This window comes from Oncorhynchus nerka, linkage group LG23 (assembly GCF_034236695.1).
Source record: "Oncorhynchus nerka isolate Pitt River linkage group LG23, Oner_Uvic_2.0, whole genome shotgun sequence".
NCBI classification, from domain to species: Eukaryota; Metazoa; Chordata; class Actinopteri; order Salmoniformes; family Salmonidae; genus Oncorhynchus; species Oncorhynchus nerka.
The window spans coordinates 51,251,647-51,267,111 of NC_088418.1; the positions used below are offsets into that span (position 1 = coordinate 51,251,647).

The window sequence follows — 15,465 nt, forward strand, 5'->3', positions numbered from 1 at the left end:
ACACATAGTTGCAGCATCCATCCACTGTGCGCTTTTACGCAATCCTCCTGTTGGCCTTCGGCACAGTATGACAGTGGCATCAGAGGCGCAGAACGGAGTTTACCATGCACTCTCCTCTCAGGCTTGACTGACTACATGATTTACAAGATGAGGGCTGTTTTCTGGGGAGTTCTCCTCGCCTGCGTGGACTGGAGTCGGGGCCAGGAGAATCACACATTCGATGGCGACGTCCGCGACTTTGCCATTGGTGACAGCTCGGTATACGTCGTTACGGATGACCGACTCTTCCAGCTGAACCATGATTTTACCAAAGTTATAAAGAGGGATAATCCGAACGTAGTTTATCCTAACCAAGAAGTGCCTCCTTCCGACGAAACGTATCCATTTAAGGTAAACATTTTACTGCCATTCATCAAAAACAAGACCTTGATCACATGTGGAACCACAAAATGCGGCTACTGTGAAATACTGGATCTCAACGAAATCTCAAAATCTGTGTATTCGGAGGATATTGAAGTGGGTTCATTGGACCCTGGAGATTCAACCATTGGCTTTATTGTTGATGTCGGGACGAACTCCTACATTATGGCTGGAAGGTTGCCGAGCCGTGTGCGTAAAGAGTGTTCCAATTCAGGTCAGTTGCTTGACCTACGGAATACACTAGATGGACAGCATGGGGGAATCTTTTCGAATTCAGATAAGAGCACGAATCCGTATATTGACGCCAAACAAAAGGAGAAGTTTCAGTTTGTGGACGGCTTTCAGAGTAATTCACACATCTACGTGTTCTCGAACGTTCCCAAAGAGCGTCAAGTTCGACTTATTTGGTTCAAGAGCGAGAACAGTAAAACAAATACTTTGATGTCCCTCAAAGGTGCAACACTCAAATGTTGTGGAAACATGGAGCGCCGGGAGCTCCTGTCTTCCTCTGTGATTCAAGGTTCTGGTGGGCTCCATGGGCAGGTGCTCTGGGCAGGTGTGTTCACGGCTGGTAACGCAAGCGACCCCATCAACACCGTGCTGGCCATCTATAACATCAGCTCTACAGGGCCTCAACTCAAAGACGATGACCCAGACTTCTGCTATCAAGCCTGTGCAGAGGTTGGTGAGATGATGATGATTATTTGTGTGGTTTATAACCAACACCATAGCAAAGTCACTGTCATTATCGTTACCCTAATTTCTTAGCAAATGTGTTGAGATTGTCTGTAACACTGATATGTATACTGTTCCAGCCCCCGCGGAAAGGTAACGCACCGGACCTGCATCCAGAGACAGTGGTGTTTAAATACAGCTCCATGACATCAGTGTTGGCAGTGAGACACAACTCCTGGCTGGTGTTCTTCATTGGGACAGGAGACGGACAACTCATCAAGGTCTGAGGAACACAGTTATGATAACTCTTAACACACACACACACACACACTGGCCTCGTAACACCCCTCTCGTGTCATTATTTCTCCCTTGAACACACATATACTCATACAACAGAATTACAGCGTTTTCTACCAAACGTGGCTCACATGAGAGAATTCAAGGACTAAATTAGCCTGGAGAAACCCCACAATACTCTACTAGAGACAATAGTCTCCTTCATGCAGTGTTGTCCCTGGAAAGCTTTAATAATCCAGACAAATCCTCTGCATGTTTCTAACAGAAATATGACAGCCATGCAGTACACTAACAAACCAGACAAGGGGTTTGGTCACCACTACACATCAATGATTGTTATCCTATCATGTATCATCATCATCAAATCCATACTCTTGTTGACAGAGAGAAATGTGTACAGTCAACTGACATTTACAACTGCAGTATTGGTGATTTCCTAGGGCCATGTTATGTATTGTTGTTTGTTAGTGGGATATGTCACCTCAACAGAGAGATATTATTCAAGTGTCTCTCTCTGTCCCATGTCAGCTTGCTGTAGACAAGGCCTATAAATCTGCCTGTGCTAGAGTGCTCTACAAGTCAGATGACGACCGCCGTGTGTTTCCCAAGATGCACCTGGATCCAGTGGACCGCAAACATGTGTACATGGCACTGAGGAACCAGGTAAGTTCTACTGTGCACAGATATACATACTATACAGTACAAGGACCCAGGACATAATATTGTGTGTTTGTTGTAGATGATGCGTGTGCCTGTGGCTCAGTGCAGTGAACACAAGAGTCTGAAGGACTGTTGGTCTGCTCAGGACCCCTTCTGTGGCTGGTGTGAGTCTGAGAAGTCAAGGTCAGTCACAAGAACCACAACTGCACACTTCTATAACTTACACTATAGACGAGATTTCTTTATGATATCACATTTTCTTTTCTAAAATGCAATTTTTCATTCTTGTCATGAAGATTAACCGTGGCAGTCATTTCAATGTAATTAAATTAGATAGTTGTCTTTGTTATTGACATATCTCGGCCCATGGTTTTTCATACCATATGATCTTGAATACATTTCTTTTCAGAACGGTAGAACAAATGTTATTTCCTGTATCACCCACAGCTTCTTAGAATAAACTTACCTCTATAGATGAAACTTCCTGTAAATATACTTCAATGTCCTGTTTATTTTAGTCACCCTAAACCTGCTCATCCTCACCCCTTTATGTGATGTGTTCTAGATGTTCGTTTCAGGATGACTGCCTTCAGCCTTCAGCCTGGATCTCCATCTCTGAGGACTCCCAACAACAGAACATGGTCTCTTACCAGGTGGAGAAGAGCAGCAGTGGAGAGAAGATCACACTCACTGTCAAGGTCCACCTGAATGTGCATGGGACAGGAAGTCTCACCTCCGCCTGTATCTTCCTCACAAGAAATGATCATCTGTGTGACAGGACAAACCCCGCTCCAGCGTTGCCTCGATGCTCCTGCCTGTTCTCCAGCGACCAGCTTCCTGCTGAAGGTGACCTTTCACCTTCTAACTCTCCTGTAGATTTCTCAATGACAAAATGGAGCATCTTGCTTAGAGATTGTTTCCCTGTGTTTTTCCACATAGGTCTGAATGTCACCGTGGAGATACGAGTGGGGAAACAGAACCTTACTGAGAATCTGATGCTCACAAACTGTTCAAACATCTCTGGACCACCTACCTCTGCCCTGTCAGTCAGAAATCCCAGATCTGTCATGCTACGCCTCAGCACCTTGATATGGCTATGTTTCAACCTACTTGTTTAGACCTACTTCAATATTTACTATAATGACATCTTTTAAATTATGTTGGGCACTTGCCTTTCTGTATGTTATAGATTTGTTAGTACACATTTTGCTTGAGTAACAGATGGTACACATGTTTATGATTAAACTCAGTGTAGTATTCTTATTCCTGTCTCTGTGTCTCTCAGGTGTTCTCAGTGCATGACAGCTGGATGTAGCTGGAGTAATGATGTCTGCTCCTGGACAACCAGGTCTGCCAACTCAGACCCCATACAGGTATCTCTCTCTCTCTCTCTCTCTTTCTCTCTCTCTCTCTCTCTCTCTCACTCACACTCACACTCACACTCACACACACACACACACACACACACACACACACACCTCTTCTTCTTTGGGGTGGTTCATCTCACAACTTCTTCACCCATGTGTGTTCCTGTATCTTGTTCATCAACCCTCTCTCACTTCCTTCCCCAGGACGTGTGCAGACCCAGCCAGTCAGGAATGAACTACTCTGTAAGTCCATCCTACCGATTACTTCATCAGCATCTCTCAGTGGATCTTCTGTCCCTTATAGAGAAGTTTGATCTCAGAACAGGGAACTAAGATTGTATCTGTGTTTGTGTGTGTGTGCGTGTGTATACGCATCTGTGTCTGCATGTGAAACAGAGTGGACTTGAAGTGGTCTGGGATTTTCACGGTGACTTTGCACGCACAGTCGTTTCAGTACCTATCTAAAAAAATTACAATTTTGTTCACACGTGTGTCGTAAGCTACTTACTGTACGTACATACAGTAACTTATTTCAACAAGTAAACAATGTTGACGTCTGAAATCGAATAACATTGAAAGATACAGTATAGTGTCTGCGTTTGAGATGTTTTAATGAGCTCACTTTGTTATCATGCTCCTCCCAGTCTGAATGAAATGTGAAGAATTTAATCAGATGTGATGAATCTAGCTGTGCGTGTTTGGTGTTGGTTAAAGTGTCAATGTTCCTTTGGCTTTATCAAACCACTCTCTCTCTCGCTCTCGCTCTCTCTCTTGCTCTCTCTTGCTCTCTCTCTCGAAAGCTAAGATTGAGGACAAAATGAAGACACTCAAATGGATGTCTACCAATGCCAAGATACTATATTCAGTTGTACAGAGCAATATTCATAGATCTGGGCATCCTACATTTAGATCACTCGTAGAATAGAGATTTTATCTCAACCAGAATGGTATGGATCAAAAAGGTTATAAATAGTAAGAAGATGTTTGTGAATAGAGCCTTTGTCTCAGAGTCAAGTCGTCATACCTCTTACAATGGGGATCATGGATCACATGACTGTGCCCCAAGGCAGTAGTAGATTTCAAACCATCCATCATAATTACATACAGTGAGCTCCAAGTATTGGAACAGTTACACATTTTTGGGTCAGCACTCCAAAGTGATACAAGGGATACAATGATTATGAAGTTAAAGTGCAGACTGTCATCTTTAATTTGAGGGTGTTTTCATCCATATCGGGTGAACCAACTAGAAATTACAGCACTTTTTGTACATATGTAACTGTGAAATGGCTAGCTAGTTAGCGGAGTGCGTGCTAATAGCGTTTCAATCGTGGGTGTCAGTTGTTGATGTGTGCAGAAGGTCCCTGGTTCAAGCCCAGGTAGGGGCGGCAGGCTAGCCTAGTGGTTAGAGCGTTGGACTAGTAACCGAAAGGTTGCAAGTTCGAGTCCCTGAGCTGACAAGGTACAAATCTGTCGTTCTGCCCCTGAACATGCAGTTAACCCACTGTTCCCAGGCCGTCATTGAAAATAAGAATTTGTTCTTAACTGACTTGCCTAGTAAAATAAAGGTAAAACATTTTTTTTTTTAAAGCCCAGGTAGGGGCGAGGAGAGGGAAGGAAACTAAACTGTTACACATGGTCCCCACCAAAAACTATTGGGACAAATATACTTATGTGTATTAAAGTAGTCAAAAGTTGAGTATTTGGTCCCTTATTCCCAGCACACAATGATTACATCAAGCTTGGATGCATTTGCTGTTTTGTTTTGGTTATGTTTCAGATAAAACATTTGCCCAATAGAAATTAATGGTAAATAATGTATTGCGTAATCACTTTTATTTTAAATAATAGAATGTTTCTAAACGCTTCTACATTCATGTGGATGCTACTATGATTACTGATAGTCCTGAATGAATTGTGAATAATGATGAGTGAGAAAGTTACAGATGCACAAATATCATACACCCAAGACATGCTAACCTTCCATCATCATAATAAAAGAGGAGGTTAGCATTTTTGGGGAGGGTAGGATATTTATGCCTCTAACTTTGTCACTCATCATTATTTACCAAAACTAAAGAGCAAGCCTACAGCCATAAACACATATTTAGTTTCACTTGTCTTTATCAGAAATATTGTCTGTCTGTGTGTGTTTGTCAGGAGCCAGTGATCGTCTCCATAGTGCCCAGTGTTTTGTCCTTCCATGGCAGAAACCACGCCCTGATGACTGGGAAGAACCTCCATCACGTGACCAGGGTTCGCGTCCAAGGGCACATGGACTGCAGTCTCAAGGAGTGAGTCAAAGTGGACAGTCAGATGAATATGATTTGTTTTACTACTTTAGACAGACATCATTTTTTGAGATAAATAAAAATGTAAAAAGTGTCATCAATGCTTTTAAACAACGATTTACATTTTTTTTCACTGCTGCTCACTTCGTTCATGAAAAGCCCAAAGCTTTATCACTGTGTTTTGGTAAAGTGTGTCTGTCACACTGGTATATCGGATTTTGGAGACGGGTGCAGCAATACACAATAGGGGTTTTTAATACACCCAAAACAAACACGTATACAAAACACTGGGCTGGACCCAAACAAAGGAGCGAGGGTTAACCTGGTTGAACGACACGGGACGATACCCGTAATACACAATATACTATATAGCATAACAGCTGCACTAACACATAGGTACTCACACCACCAACGGACATGGGAACAGTATGGTCAACAGAGGGAACAGAGGGCACATATACTAATCAGGGGAAATAGGAACCAGGTGTGTGTAATCAGACAAGACAGTCCGGGGTTGATGACAATTCAGTGAAGCCTAGAAAGACGGTGACGTAGACCTCCGGAACCGGTGAACAGAATGAGCATCAGTACCGGGGGGATCTGTAACCTGTGTAGTGTGTGTATCACCTGGTCAGGTCTCCTGTGTGGAACAACACTGGGTCCAGTCTGACGTTCCACATCCCCATTGGTGACAAAGGTTCTGTCATTGTGTGTGCCGTGCTGCCAGACGGTCGCTGTCTGGGCAAGGCCACTATCACCTATGGGTCCTCACCGTCCTGCACTGGGCTAATACCAAGCACTACCTGGGCTAGGTAAAAACACACACACACACACACATACACATAGGTACGCGTGTGCGCACGCACACACACGTAGGTACGCACCTATGATCCAAATCTTTATATACACACACACAAGCTATACAGAGGTTAAGAAGCATGTCTGTAACTCTTTTCCATATATGGCTACTGGCCATTATGTTGTCTGATGGGGAAAGAAAGTGGGCCGCTTCCCAGAAGTTGCTTCATGCAACAGTGTTACGTTTCAATCACCTCTTTCTCTCAGCTGCTCAGCACTGGCTTCCCTTTTTGCTTTTGGTAGCTCTCTAAAGCAGATTCTCCATGCTTGGCTAGCTAGATTTCATGGACCAGGTCATACTTTATTTATTCTGTGAAATGTTTTTTTTGTGTGTTACAACTTGTTTTTCTTCCTCTGGCTCATTCAAATAATGTGGTTTAGACATGACTACAATTCACATCAGCACGCTAGGTGTGACCAACAACCCTCCTCTGATTGGTTGATTTCGTATGTGTCCTGCAGTGGGAAGAGGAAGATCAAGGTCCAAGGGTCCCAGCTGGAGTTTGTGGAGGGGGTTGTTCATGACCACGCCCCTCAGACCATCCAAACCAAATACAGCTCTGGGGTAGACATCTTAACACACTGACGTAACCAGTCAGTAACCTAATATGAACATGCACACTGCCACACCTCACCAAACTTTCACCTTCACACAACACAGAAATCAGTCATGGGGGGGGGATCAATATCTGAGGTATTCTAAATCCTGTTGTTGGTGTTTTTAGACTCTGTGGTACCACACACCTCCCTTTGAACACATTAACCAGCCAGTCACCTCCACTGTGTCTCTGAGAGTGGCCAATCAGACACTGGCCTGCTCATCACAGCTCACCTACCATCCGGACCCAGAATTCACCAGCTATACTGCAATCAAGACAGGAAACGACCTGCGTGTCACCATTGAGGTATACACACATGTGCACGCATTCATGCACCCATACACACACATATGTACTTAAAAACTCTCTCTCAATTAAATTCAATTCCAGGGGCTTTATTGGCATGGGAAACATGTGTTAACATTGTCAAAGCAAGTGAGGTAGATAATATACAAAAGTGAAATAAACAATAAAAATGAACAGTAAACATTACACATACAGAAGCTTCAAAACAATAAAGACATTACAAATGTCATATTACATATATATATAGTGTTGCAACGATGTACACATGGTTAAGGGTGCACAAGGGAAAATAAATAAGCATAAATATGGGTTGTATTCACAATGGTGTTTGTTCTTCACTGGTTGCCCTTTTCTCATGGCAACAGGTCACACATCTTGCTGTTGTGATGGCACACTGGTATTTCACCCAGTAGATATGGGAGTTTATCAATATTGGATTTGTTTTCGAATTCTTTGTGGGTCTGTCACGTTCTGACATGTATTTCCTTTGTTTTGTCATTATTTAGTATGGTCAGGGCGTGAGTTGGGGTGGGCAGTCTATGTTTGTTTTTCTATGATTTGGGTATTTCTATGTTTCGGCCTAGTATGGTTCTCAATCAGAGGCAGGTGTCATTAGTTGTCTCTGATTGAGAATCATACTTAGGTAGCCTGGGTTTCAATGTGTGTTTGTGGGTGATTGTTCCTGTCTCTGTGTTTGCACCAGATAGGGCTGTTTAGGTTTTCGCGGTTCTCATTTTGTAGATTGTTCATGTGTAGTTGCTTTATTAAAGTACCATGAATAGAAACCACGCTGCGTTTTGGTCCGCCTCTCCTTCACCACAAGAAAACCGTTACAGGATCTGTGTAATCTGAGGGAAATATGTGTCTCTAATATGGTCATACATTGGACAGGAGGATAGGAAGTGCAGCTCAGTTTCCACCTCATTTTGTGGGCAGTGTGCACATAGCCTGTCTTCTCTTGAAAGCCATGTCTGCCTACGGTGGCCTTTCTCAATAGCAAGGCTATGCTCACTGAGTCTGTACATAGTCAAAGCTTTCCTTAAGTTTGGGTCAGTCACAGTGGTCAGGTATTCTGCCACTGTGTACTCTCTGTTTAGGGCCAAATAGCATTCTAGTTTGCTCTGTTTTTTGTTAATTACTTGACACATTGGAAAGATTTATTTTTGTTTTCTCATTGATTGGGTCTAATTATGCTGCTGTCCTGGGGCTCTGTGGGTTGTGTTTGTGAACAGAGCCCCAGGACCAGCTTGCTTAAGGCACTCTTCTCCAGGTTCATCTCTCTGTAGGTGATGGCTTTGTTATGGAAGGTTTGGGAATCGCTTCCTGGTTGTAGAATTGAATGGCTCTTTTCTGGATTTTGATAATTAGTGGATATCAGCCTAATTCTCTCGCTCTCTCACATTCCATTCTTTTTTTTATTTCAGAAAAGGGCTGACAAGTTGAACATCGCCACAGAAGAGATCTTAGTGTTTGGTGTTCAGGAGGATAACCAGGGTGTAGAGTGTGTCATGGAAACCATTGAGAAGAGCAACGGGACTGACTCTGTCATCTGTGATATAAAGAACACTCCCAACTTTAACATCAAGTCAGTGAGGGTAAACCTCTTATTCAGATAAATCCAAAAAGGTTGTTAGTTGCTCTTGGAAACTCAATCAGAACTGTCCTTGGAAATAGTATTTTACAGTCAACGTGCATTATGATGTGTTTGTTTTTCAGATAAGAGTTGGAAACTTCACGAAAAACCTTTTACCAAAACAAGCTGCACCTTCACTGCTACTCGTCCTTGTGCTTATACCCATCATCATTGTGGTCATTGTGGGTAAGTATTCACCTTCATCAACTTTGTTTTGACTTAGTGTCTCATGACAGACTGTAAATGTCCAATCAAGTAGCTGGCACGCAAGATTTGGTTCTGGGTTCTGAAACTGAGCCCAGATATCTAAGTGATTACTTTCCTCGTGTTAGGGATGCACACAATCACAGTACCAGATCAGGTGTTGCTGATGTGTGCCTATACAGGTTCAGGAGTAATGCTGGGAAAGGTACTTTCTTGTATACTGGAGCCTCAGAACGGATGGAGTTGCCCCTGCCCATAAAAACATCTCTAGGCAGCTTTAAAAATAAAGTACAAATGTTTGTCTTCTGTGCCCATATGAATCACCCCTATGATGCAACTGGAATGATGAGATGTTCTTCTCTGTTTTTAAATTTTATTTCACTGCCATACTGTGTTCGATGTTGTCTAGCCATCTTGTCTCAAGAGGACCACAATGGAAATAAGTCCCAGACTTTATTGTGTGTTATCCTCAATTTTTTTCATGTGCATGTATGTGTTAAACAATTTTTTTTTTAAATGGTCGAATGAATAAACTAAACAACAAAAAAAGACCTGTTTTGGTTGAATAGGGCCCATAGGTTTAGGTATGGTTTTGTGTGTGTGTGTGAGAAAATAAAGCTCTTGTCCTGACCAGGTGCGGTGTGGTATTCCTACATTAAACAGAGGAAAATGGCAGCACAAATGGACAAGCAGCTGGAACTGCTGGAGTGTGACATCAGAAATGACATCAGACAAGGTCAGTCATCGTGGACACCAACCTTGATTTATATTCTTAAATCACACACACAGACAGGCACACACACACACACACACACTCATACTCACTGATGCACCAAATTGGCATCATAAAATGGATTTAACAGAGTAAAGGCCCATGACTACCACCCACATGCAATTCACACATAGTTACAGTTGCACCAATAACAAACGCCCTTACTTACCCTTCTGCTCTCTAGGATTTGTGGATATGCAGACGGAAAAGTGTGATTTAATTGAGAACGTTGGAGCCATCCCTTTCTTGGACTACAAGCACTTTGCTTCCAGGATCTTCTTCCCTGACGTACGTAGGAGCAGAACACAGAACAGAGTCGATGCAGTATACCTAATACAGTCTGCTTTAAGATAAGAAATGTTGTATTAAATGGACAGACAGGTTGTGTTTTTATGTTCATAGTTCGTCCTATTGTTTCTATTAGGGTGGACCTGTGATGACCTCCTGTATCAAAGACATCGGCCAGGTGAGATTTGATTTGAACCGTACGTGAAATCTGCTCGTCTGATTGCCATACCATGACTTTATGAATGACTGGAAGGGAAATGTAATAGATTTCCATAAGTAGCTAACATCTGTCCTGTGGTCAGGACGCGGTGAAGGGGCAGCCAGACGAGAGCTGCCAGGCCCTGTCCAGACTGATCCGGGATCAGGTGTTCCTCACCTCCTTCGTCCACGCTCTGGAGGAGCAGAAGAATTTCAACGTCAAGGAGAAGTGAGTCAGTGAGGACAGGACACAATTTAGGCCAAGTGTCACTTAGCTGGTTTGGGTATAGGATATACGGCAGATAAGGTTATGGTACTGTTTATAGTACAGGGGAAATTATTTAGGTGTTTAAGTCATTATGGATGAGCAGGTTGGTGTGTATAGCAGATATGTCATAAGTCTGATGTTTGTTGTGTCCTACAAGGTGTGCAGTGGCCTCCCTGCTGACCGTGTCCCTCCACGGTGACCTGCCCTACATGACCCAGGTGATGGAGGAACTACTCAGGGCTCTGATGGAGCAGCCCAGTAACTCCCAGCCCAAACTCATGCTGCGACGCACCGAGTCCATCGTAGAGAAGCTGCTCACCAACTGGATGTCCATCTGTCTCTACGGCTTTCTCAGGGTCAGTCTGTCTGTCTCTACGGCTTCCTCGGGGTCAGTGTCTGTCTCTATGGCTTCCTCAGGGTCATTCTGTCTGTCTCTATGGCTTCCTCAGGGTCAGTGTCTGTCTCTACGGCTTCCTCAGGGTCAGTCCGTCTGGCTCTACGGCTTCCTCAGGGTCAGTCCGTCTGGCTCTACGGCTTCCTCAGGGTCAGTCCGTCTGGCTCTACGGCTTCCTCAGGGTCAGTCCGTCTGGCTCTACGGCTTCCTCAGGGTCAGTCCGTCTGGCTCTACGGCTTCCTCAGGGTCAGTCCGTCTGGCTCTACGGCTTCCTCAGGGTCAGTCCGTCCGGCTCTACGGCTTCCTCAGGGTCAGTCAGTCCGTCCGGCTCTACGGCTTCCTCAGGGTCAGTCAGTCCGTCCGGCTCTACGGCTTCCTCAGGGTCAGTCAGTCCGTCCGGCTCTACGGCTTCCTCAGGGTCAGTCAGTCCGTCCGGCTCTACGGCTTCCTCAGGGTCAGTCAGTCCGTCCGGCTCTACGGCTTCCTCAGGGTCAGTCAGTCCGTCCGGCTCTACGGCTTCCTCAGGGTCAGTCAGTCCGTCCGGCTCTACGGCTTCCTCAGGGTCAGTCAGTCCGTCCGGCTCTACGGCTTCCTCAGGGTCAGTCAGTCCGTCCGGCTCTACGGCTTCCTCAGGGTCAGTCAGTCCGTCTGTCTATCAGTCTATTTGTTATTTTCTTGCTTCTTCTATCAAAGCCTTATTCATTCATGTTGTATGTATTTCTAAGCCTCCAGGTCAGCTCACAGTACCTTCGTATTTTTCTCTCATACATTTCCACGTGAGTTTAGTGTCTCTGTAAACAAGTCTGTTTTTGTGACTTCATATGAGTGCATGTTAATGAGTTATACCTAATTGTACAAGTGAATACCGGTTTGTGTGTTTAACTGAGCTGTGTGTGTTGTGTCCCAACAGGAGAGTGTGGGCCAGCCTCTTTTCCTGCTGGTTTGTGCTCTGACCCAGCAGATGTCTAAAGGCCCAGTGGACTCAGTCACAGAAAAGGCTCTCTATACACTTAATGAAGACTGGTTACTGTGGCAGGCTCAGGACTTCAGTCCAATGGTGTGTACACAAACACACACACACATTGCCACACACATGCACGTCAAGCTACCACACACACCCTTCCTGGATCTAGGGCGTGGTGAGTGAGGTAGTTGGCAGTTCCTCTATGTTTTGTTTGTTACCAGAAAAGTTGTGGTTAGAGGAGCTAGTCTGTTAGAAAAGATATCTCAGTATGTTGGGGCAAAAGTAGATGGGTTGAAAGTGATGTTACCCTCACAAAGATCCTCAACAAAAACATGTCTTCATAGTTATCTGTTTGTATTCAGCCTATTCTCGAGGCCCATATGTGTAAATGTATCTTTTTACTTTATTCTTGGTCTGTGGTTTGTAGATGGGGACAGCCACACATGCAATGTTGACAGGAAAAGCTATAGATTTCTCAGTTTCAGTCTCTCAGAAGCAAAAGATGAACCCTTTTAAATTAAGAAACGAGTCTAGAAGTAAATGGATCAGAGCCTAAATGGACCCAGACTCTAGTCTTTATAAGCACAGGTTGAGACATATGGTAATCCTGCTGAGACAGTTGCTCAGTGGTTTCTTATAACAGAGAAATTAGATGTACGATTATCACAGGAGACGACACCACACAAGATATCCTCAGTCTCTCTATTCTATCCCTGTAGTGTCTAGGTTTTATTGTATGAAGTCCATCAAGTGATATACACAGACATGAGGCTTCATAAAGCTTTAGCTAACTGTGTGGTTTCCCTGACCCAAGTAGAAGGATAGTGGGAATGAAGGTTAGCATCAGTGGTTAGCGGCACTGATGAATAGATCTCATGTTTAATTTTCTAACCCAACCCCCCCCCCCAGAGGCTGCAAGTGCTGTTTGCTGTGGGAACAGACGGAGAGGTCAGTGAGCCTCTGGAGGTCAGTGCTCTGGACTGTGACACGGTGGAGCAGGTCAAGGAGAAGATCCTCCTGGCCTTCAAGACCAAGTTTGGCTTCCCCTACAACACCCCTCTCCGACAGATACACATCGGTCAGTTGTAGTACCTCATGTGTCCAAGACATTAGGAGAGAATGCAAGAGTGATGACTGAATTATGGCTCTAAAAGCATGCGTACCTCAAATGAAACATCTTGATCGATCATACGTTCTTTCAAAGGGATTGCTTTCAAATGTTCATTATAATGACTTCTCTCTGTTTCTTGAACTCTGCAGAGTATGAGAAGGATGGAAGGTTTGTCCCACTGAAGGAGGTGGATGCCAGCTCAGGGGTTCTAGGAGAAGTGACCATGCTCAACACACTCAAGCACTACAAGGTTAGAGAACACTACCAAGCTTCCTGATGCAGGAAATAAGCCTAATCTCACGTTCAATATTTCTCTCTTTATCTCAAATTACCATTTAAGACAGATACACATAAAAAGAAATAGCATGTAGTTGAAGGCCTAAACTTCAAAAATGCAGATGAAAGGTCCAATCCCTCGCAGCTGTCGTACTACTCAATGGCTAATTCCATCAGGACCGCTGAAGAGCTGCTCTAGAGCGCAATTGAAATTTAAGGCAATGTTCCTGTGTTTGCGGAGACTGCATTCACTGTAAACCCTGCATATGTCGGCTCAATCGGAAAATACCTTTCCATTTCAATCGCGCTATAACGCAGATCTTCCGCGATTCGGATTTAATCTAGCGTTGGACTAGTAATCGAAAGGTTGCAAGTTCGAATCCCCGAGCTGACAAGGTGCAAATCTGTCGTTCTACCCCTGAACAGGCAGTTAACCCACTGTTCCTAGGTCGTCATTGAAAATAAGAATTTGTTCTTAACTGACTTGCCTAGTTAAATAAAGGTTTTTAAAAAATGTACAAAAAATCTAGTCCTGAGTAGTTGTGAGAACTAGACGGATTGAGTTGTCAAATTTTTGCTTAACGTCACCAAACCACATCCACAAATTCGTCAGGTATCTTATAAGCACACCAGCCTGGCTGGTAGGACTGAGCTTCCTGTGTCACAACGCCAAACCAGACCACAATTATATTAGAACTCATGTACACGTTATTAGCCTCTCTGTAGGACACCACTGTGTCTTCGGTCTACCAGATGGTTGAGAAGCACGTAACTCAGCATTTATCAACCTTCTAACTCAGTGTGTGTCTACAGATACCGGACGGAGCGTCCATCAAAGTGCTCTCTAAGACCCGTCTGAGTCCTCAGAGCAGCCTGAAAGGTAAGGGTGTCAACAGAGATTGCCATGCAATCAAAACTTCTAACTATAAAATAAAGGACCTTTTCTTTGTGAATGACTACACTGTACACAGTACACACCAACAGTATTCACACACACACACAAGCGCATGCTCATAGTTAATGCTCATCACACTATCACACACGTGGGCACAAAGTCCATCTTTTATTTATTGGATTTGTTTATTCACTTTTTATTTTGGCCGGGTGGAGTCCCATTGAGACAAAGGTCTCTTGACAAGGGAGCCCTGCGTGACAAACAATTACTCAATCAAGGCAGCATGGGCGCATAACAAATACACAGAGAAGCGCACAAATAATACAAAACACAATCATAAAAAAACAACATTCAACAAAACAAACATACCTCAGCAAAGTTAAGTTGAAAATAGACATGTGTTGCTCCACATTTACAATCCCCCTCTTTCTAAAATTGTTTTATGGCAGATATGAAACACAAGTGAGATGCAAAACCACTTAACCGTGTCAGCTTATTTAAAACACTAATAGAAACCAGGAAGCTATTTAGCACAATTGTCTGCTATTTAGTCATCCGTGGTGACCTGTTGTGTATTTGTCACAGACGATCAGAACTACTCCACAAAGTACTTCCATCTGGTAAGTGGCAACATGACCTCTGAATTGAATGTCCCTCATATGCATTTGATCTGATTGATTAACAGTGCTCTTTGACCCCAGATTGACCCTGACCTTGACCAGGACCAAAAGAAGAACCCGGAGAGGAAGAAGCTGAAACTGAAGGAAGTGTACCTCACCAAGCTGCTGTCCACCAAGGCAAGAGGAACTCACTGTTAACCAACCCCTTTCAACCTGCCGCTGTGCTCTGATAAATGGTTAACTGAAAGATGGAAAAGTCTAGACTCTTCAGTTACGTGTGATCCAGCATACACAGTGACTATCTAACAGTTCCCTTCCCTTGTCTCATTTACCTTATGAACGTTGCTTTAAAAAAAAGTGGATAGGTAC

General features: G+C 43.8%; 1 protein-coding gene across 2 annotated transcripts in view; it reads left to right on the forward strand.

The window, feature by feature from the left end:
- The window catches only part of LOC115107009 (plexin-C1-like), a 22,593-nt gene continuing 7,128 nt past the window's right edge, over positions 1–15,465 (forward strand). Inside the window, exons 1-25 of one of the 2 annotated variants that reach the window (XM_065008210.1) lie at positions 1–1,101; positions 1,236–1,376; positions 1,921–2,055; positions 2,132–2,235; positions 2,618–2,898; positions 2,992–3,094; positions 3,338–3,425; positions 3,624–3,662; positions 5,580–5,713; positions 6,346–6,522; positions 7,031–7,133; positions 7,294–7,473; positions 8,898–9,068; positions 9,190–9,292; positions 9,945–10,046; positions 10,267–10,370; positions 10,507–10,548; positions 10,673–10,797; positions 10,994–11,192; positions 12,141–12,287; positions 13,104–13,272; positions 13,455–13,555; positions 14,395–14,461; positions 15,062–15,096; positions 15,178–15,273. In XM_065008210.1, coding sequence (XP_064864282.1) covers positions 136–1,101; positions 1,236–1,376; positions 1,921–2,055; positions 2,132–2,235; positions 2,618–2,898; positions 2,992–3,094; positions 3,338–3,425; positions 3,624–3,662; positions 5,580–5,713; positions 6,346–6,522; positions 7,031–7,133; positions 7,294–7,473; positions 8,898–9,068; positions 9,190–9,292; positions 9,945–10,046; positions 10,267–10,370; positions 10,507–10,548; positions 10,673–10,797; positions 10,994–11,192; positions 12,141–12,287; positions 13,104–13,272; positions 13,455–13,555; positions 14,395–14,461; positions 15,062–15,096; positions 15,178–15,273 — 3,912 coding nt within the window. In that variant the 5' untranslated portion in view covers positions 1–135. The remainder of the gene's footprint in view (positions 1,102–1,235; positions 1,377–1,920; positions 2,056–2,131; positions 2,236–2,617; positions 2,899–2,991; positions 3,095–3,337; positions 3,426–3,623; positions 3,663–5,579; positions 5,714–6,345; positions 6,523–7,030; positions 7,134–7,293; positions 7,474–8,897; positions 9,069–9,189; positions 9,293–9,944; positions 10,047–10,266; positions 10,371–10,506; positions 10,549–10,672; positions 10,798–10,993; positions 11,193–12,140; positions 12,288–13,103; positions 13,273–13,454; positions 13,556–14,394; positions 14,462–15,061; positions 15,097–15,177; positions 15,274–15,465) is intronic. The other variant, XM_065008209.1, reaches the window with a different exon arrangement.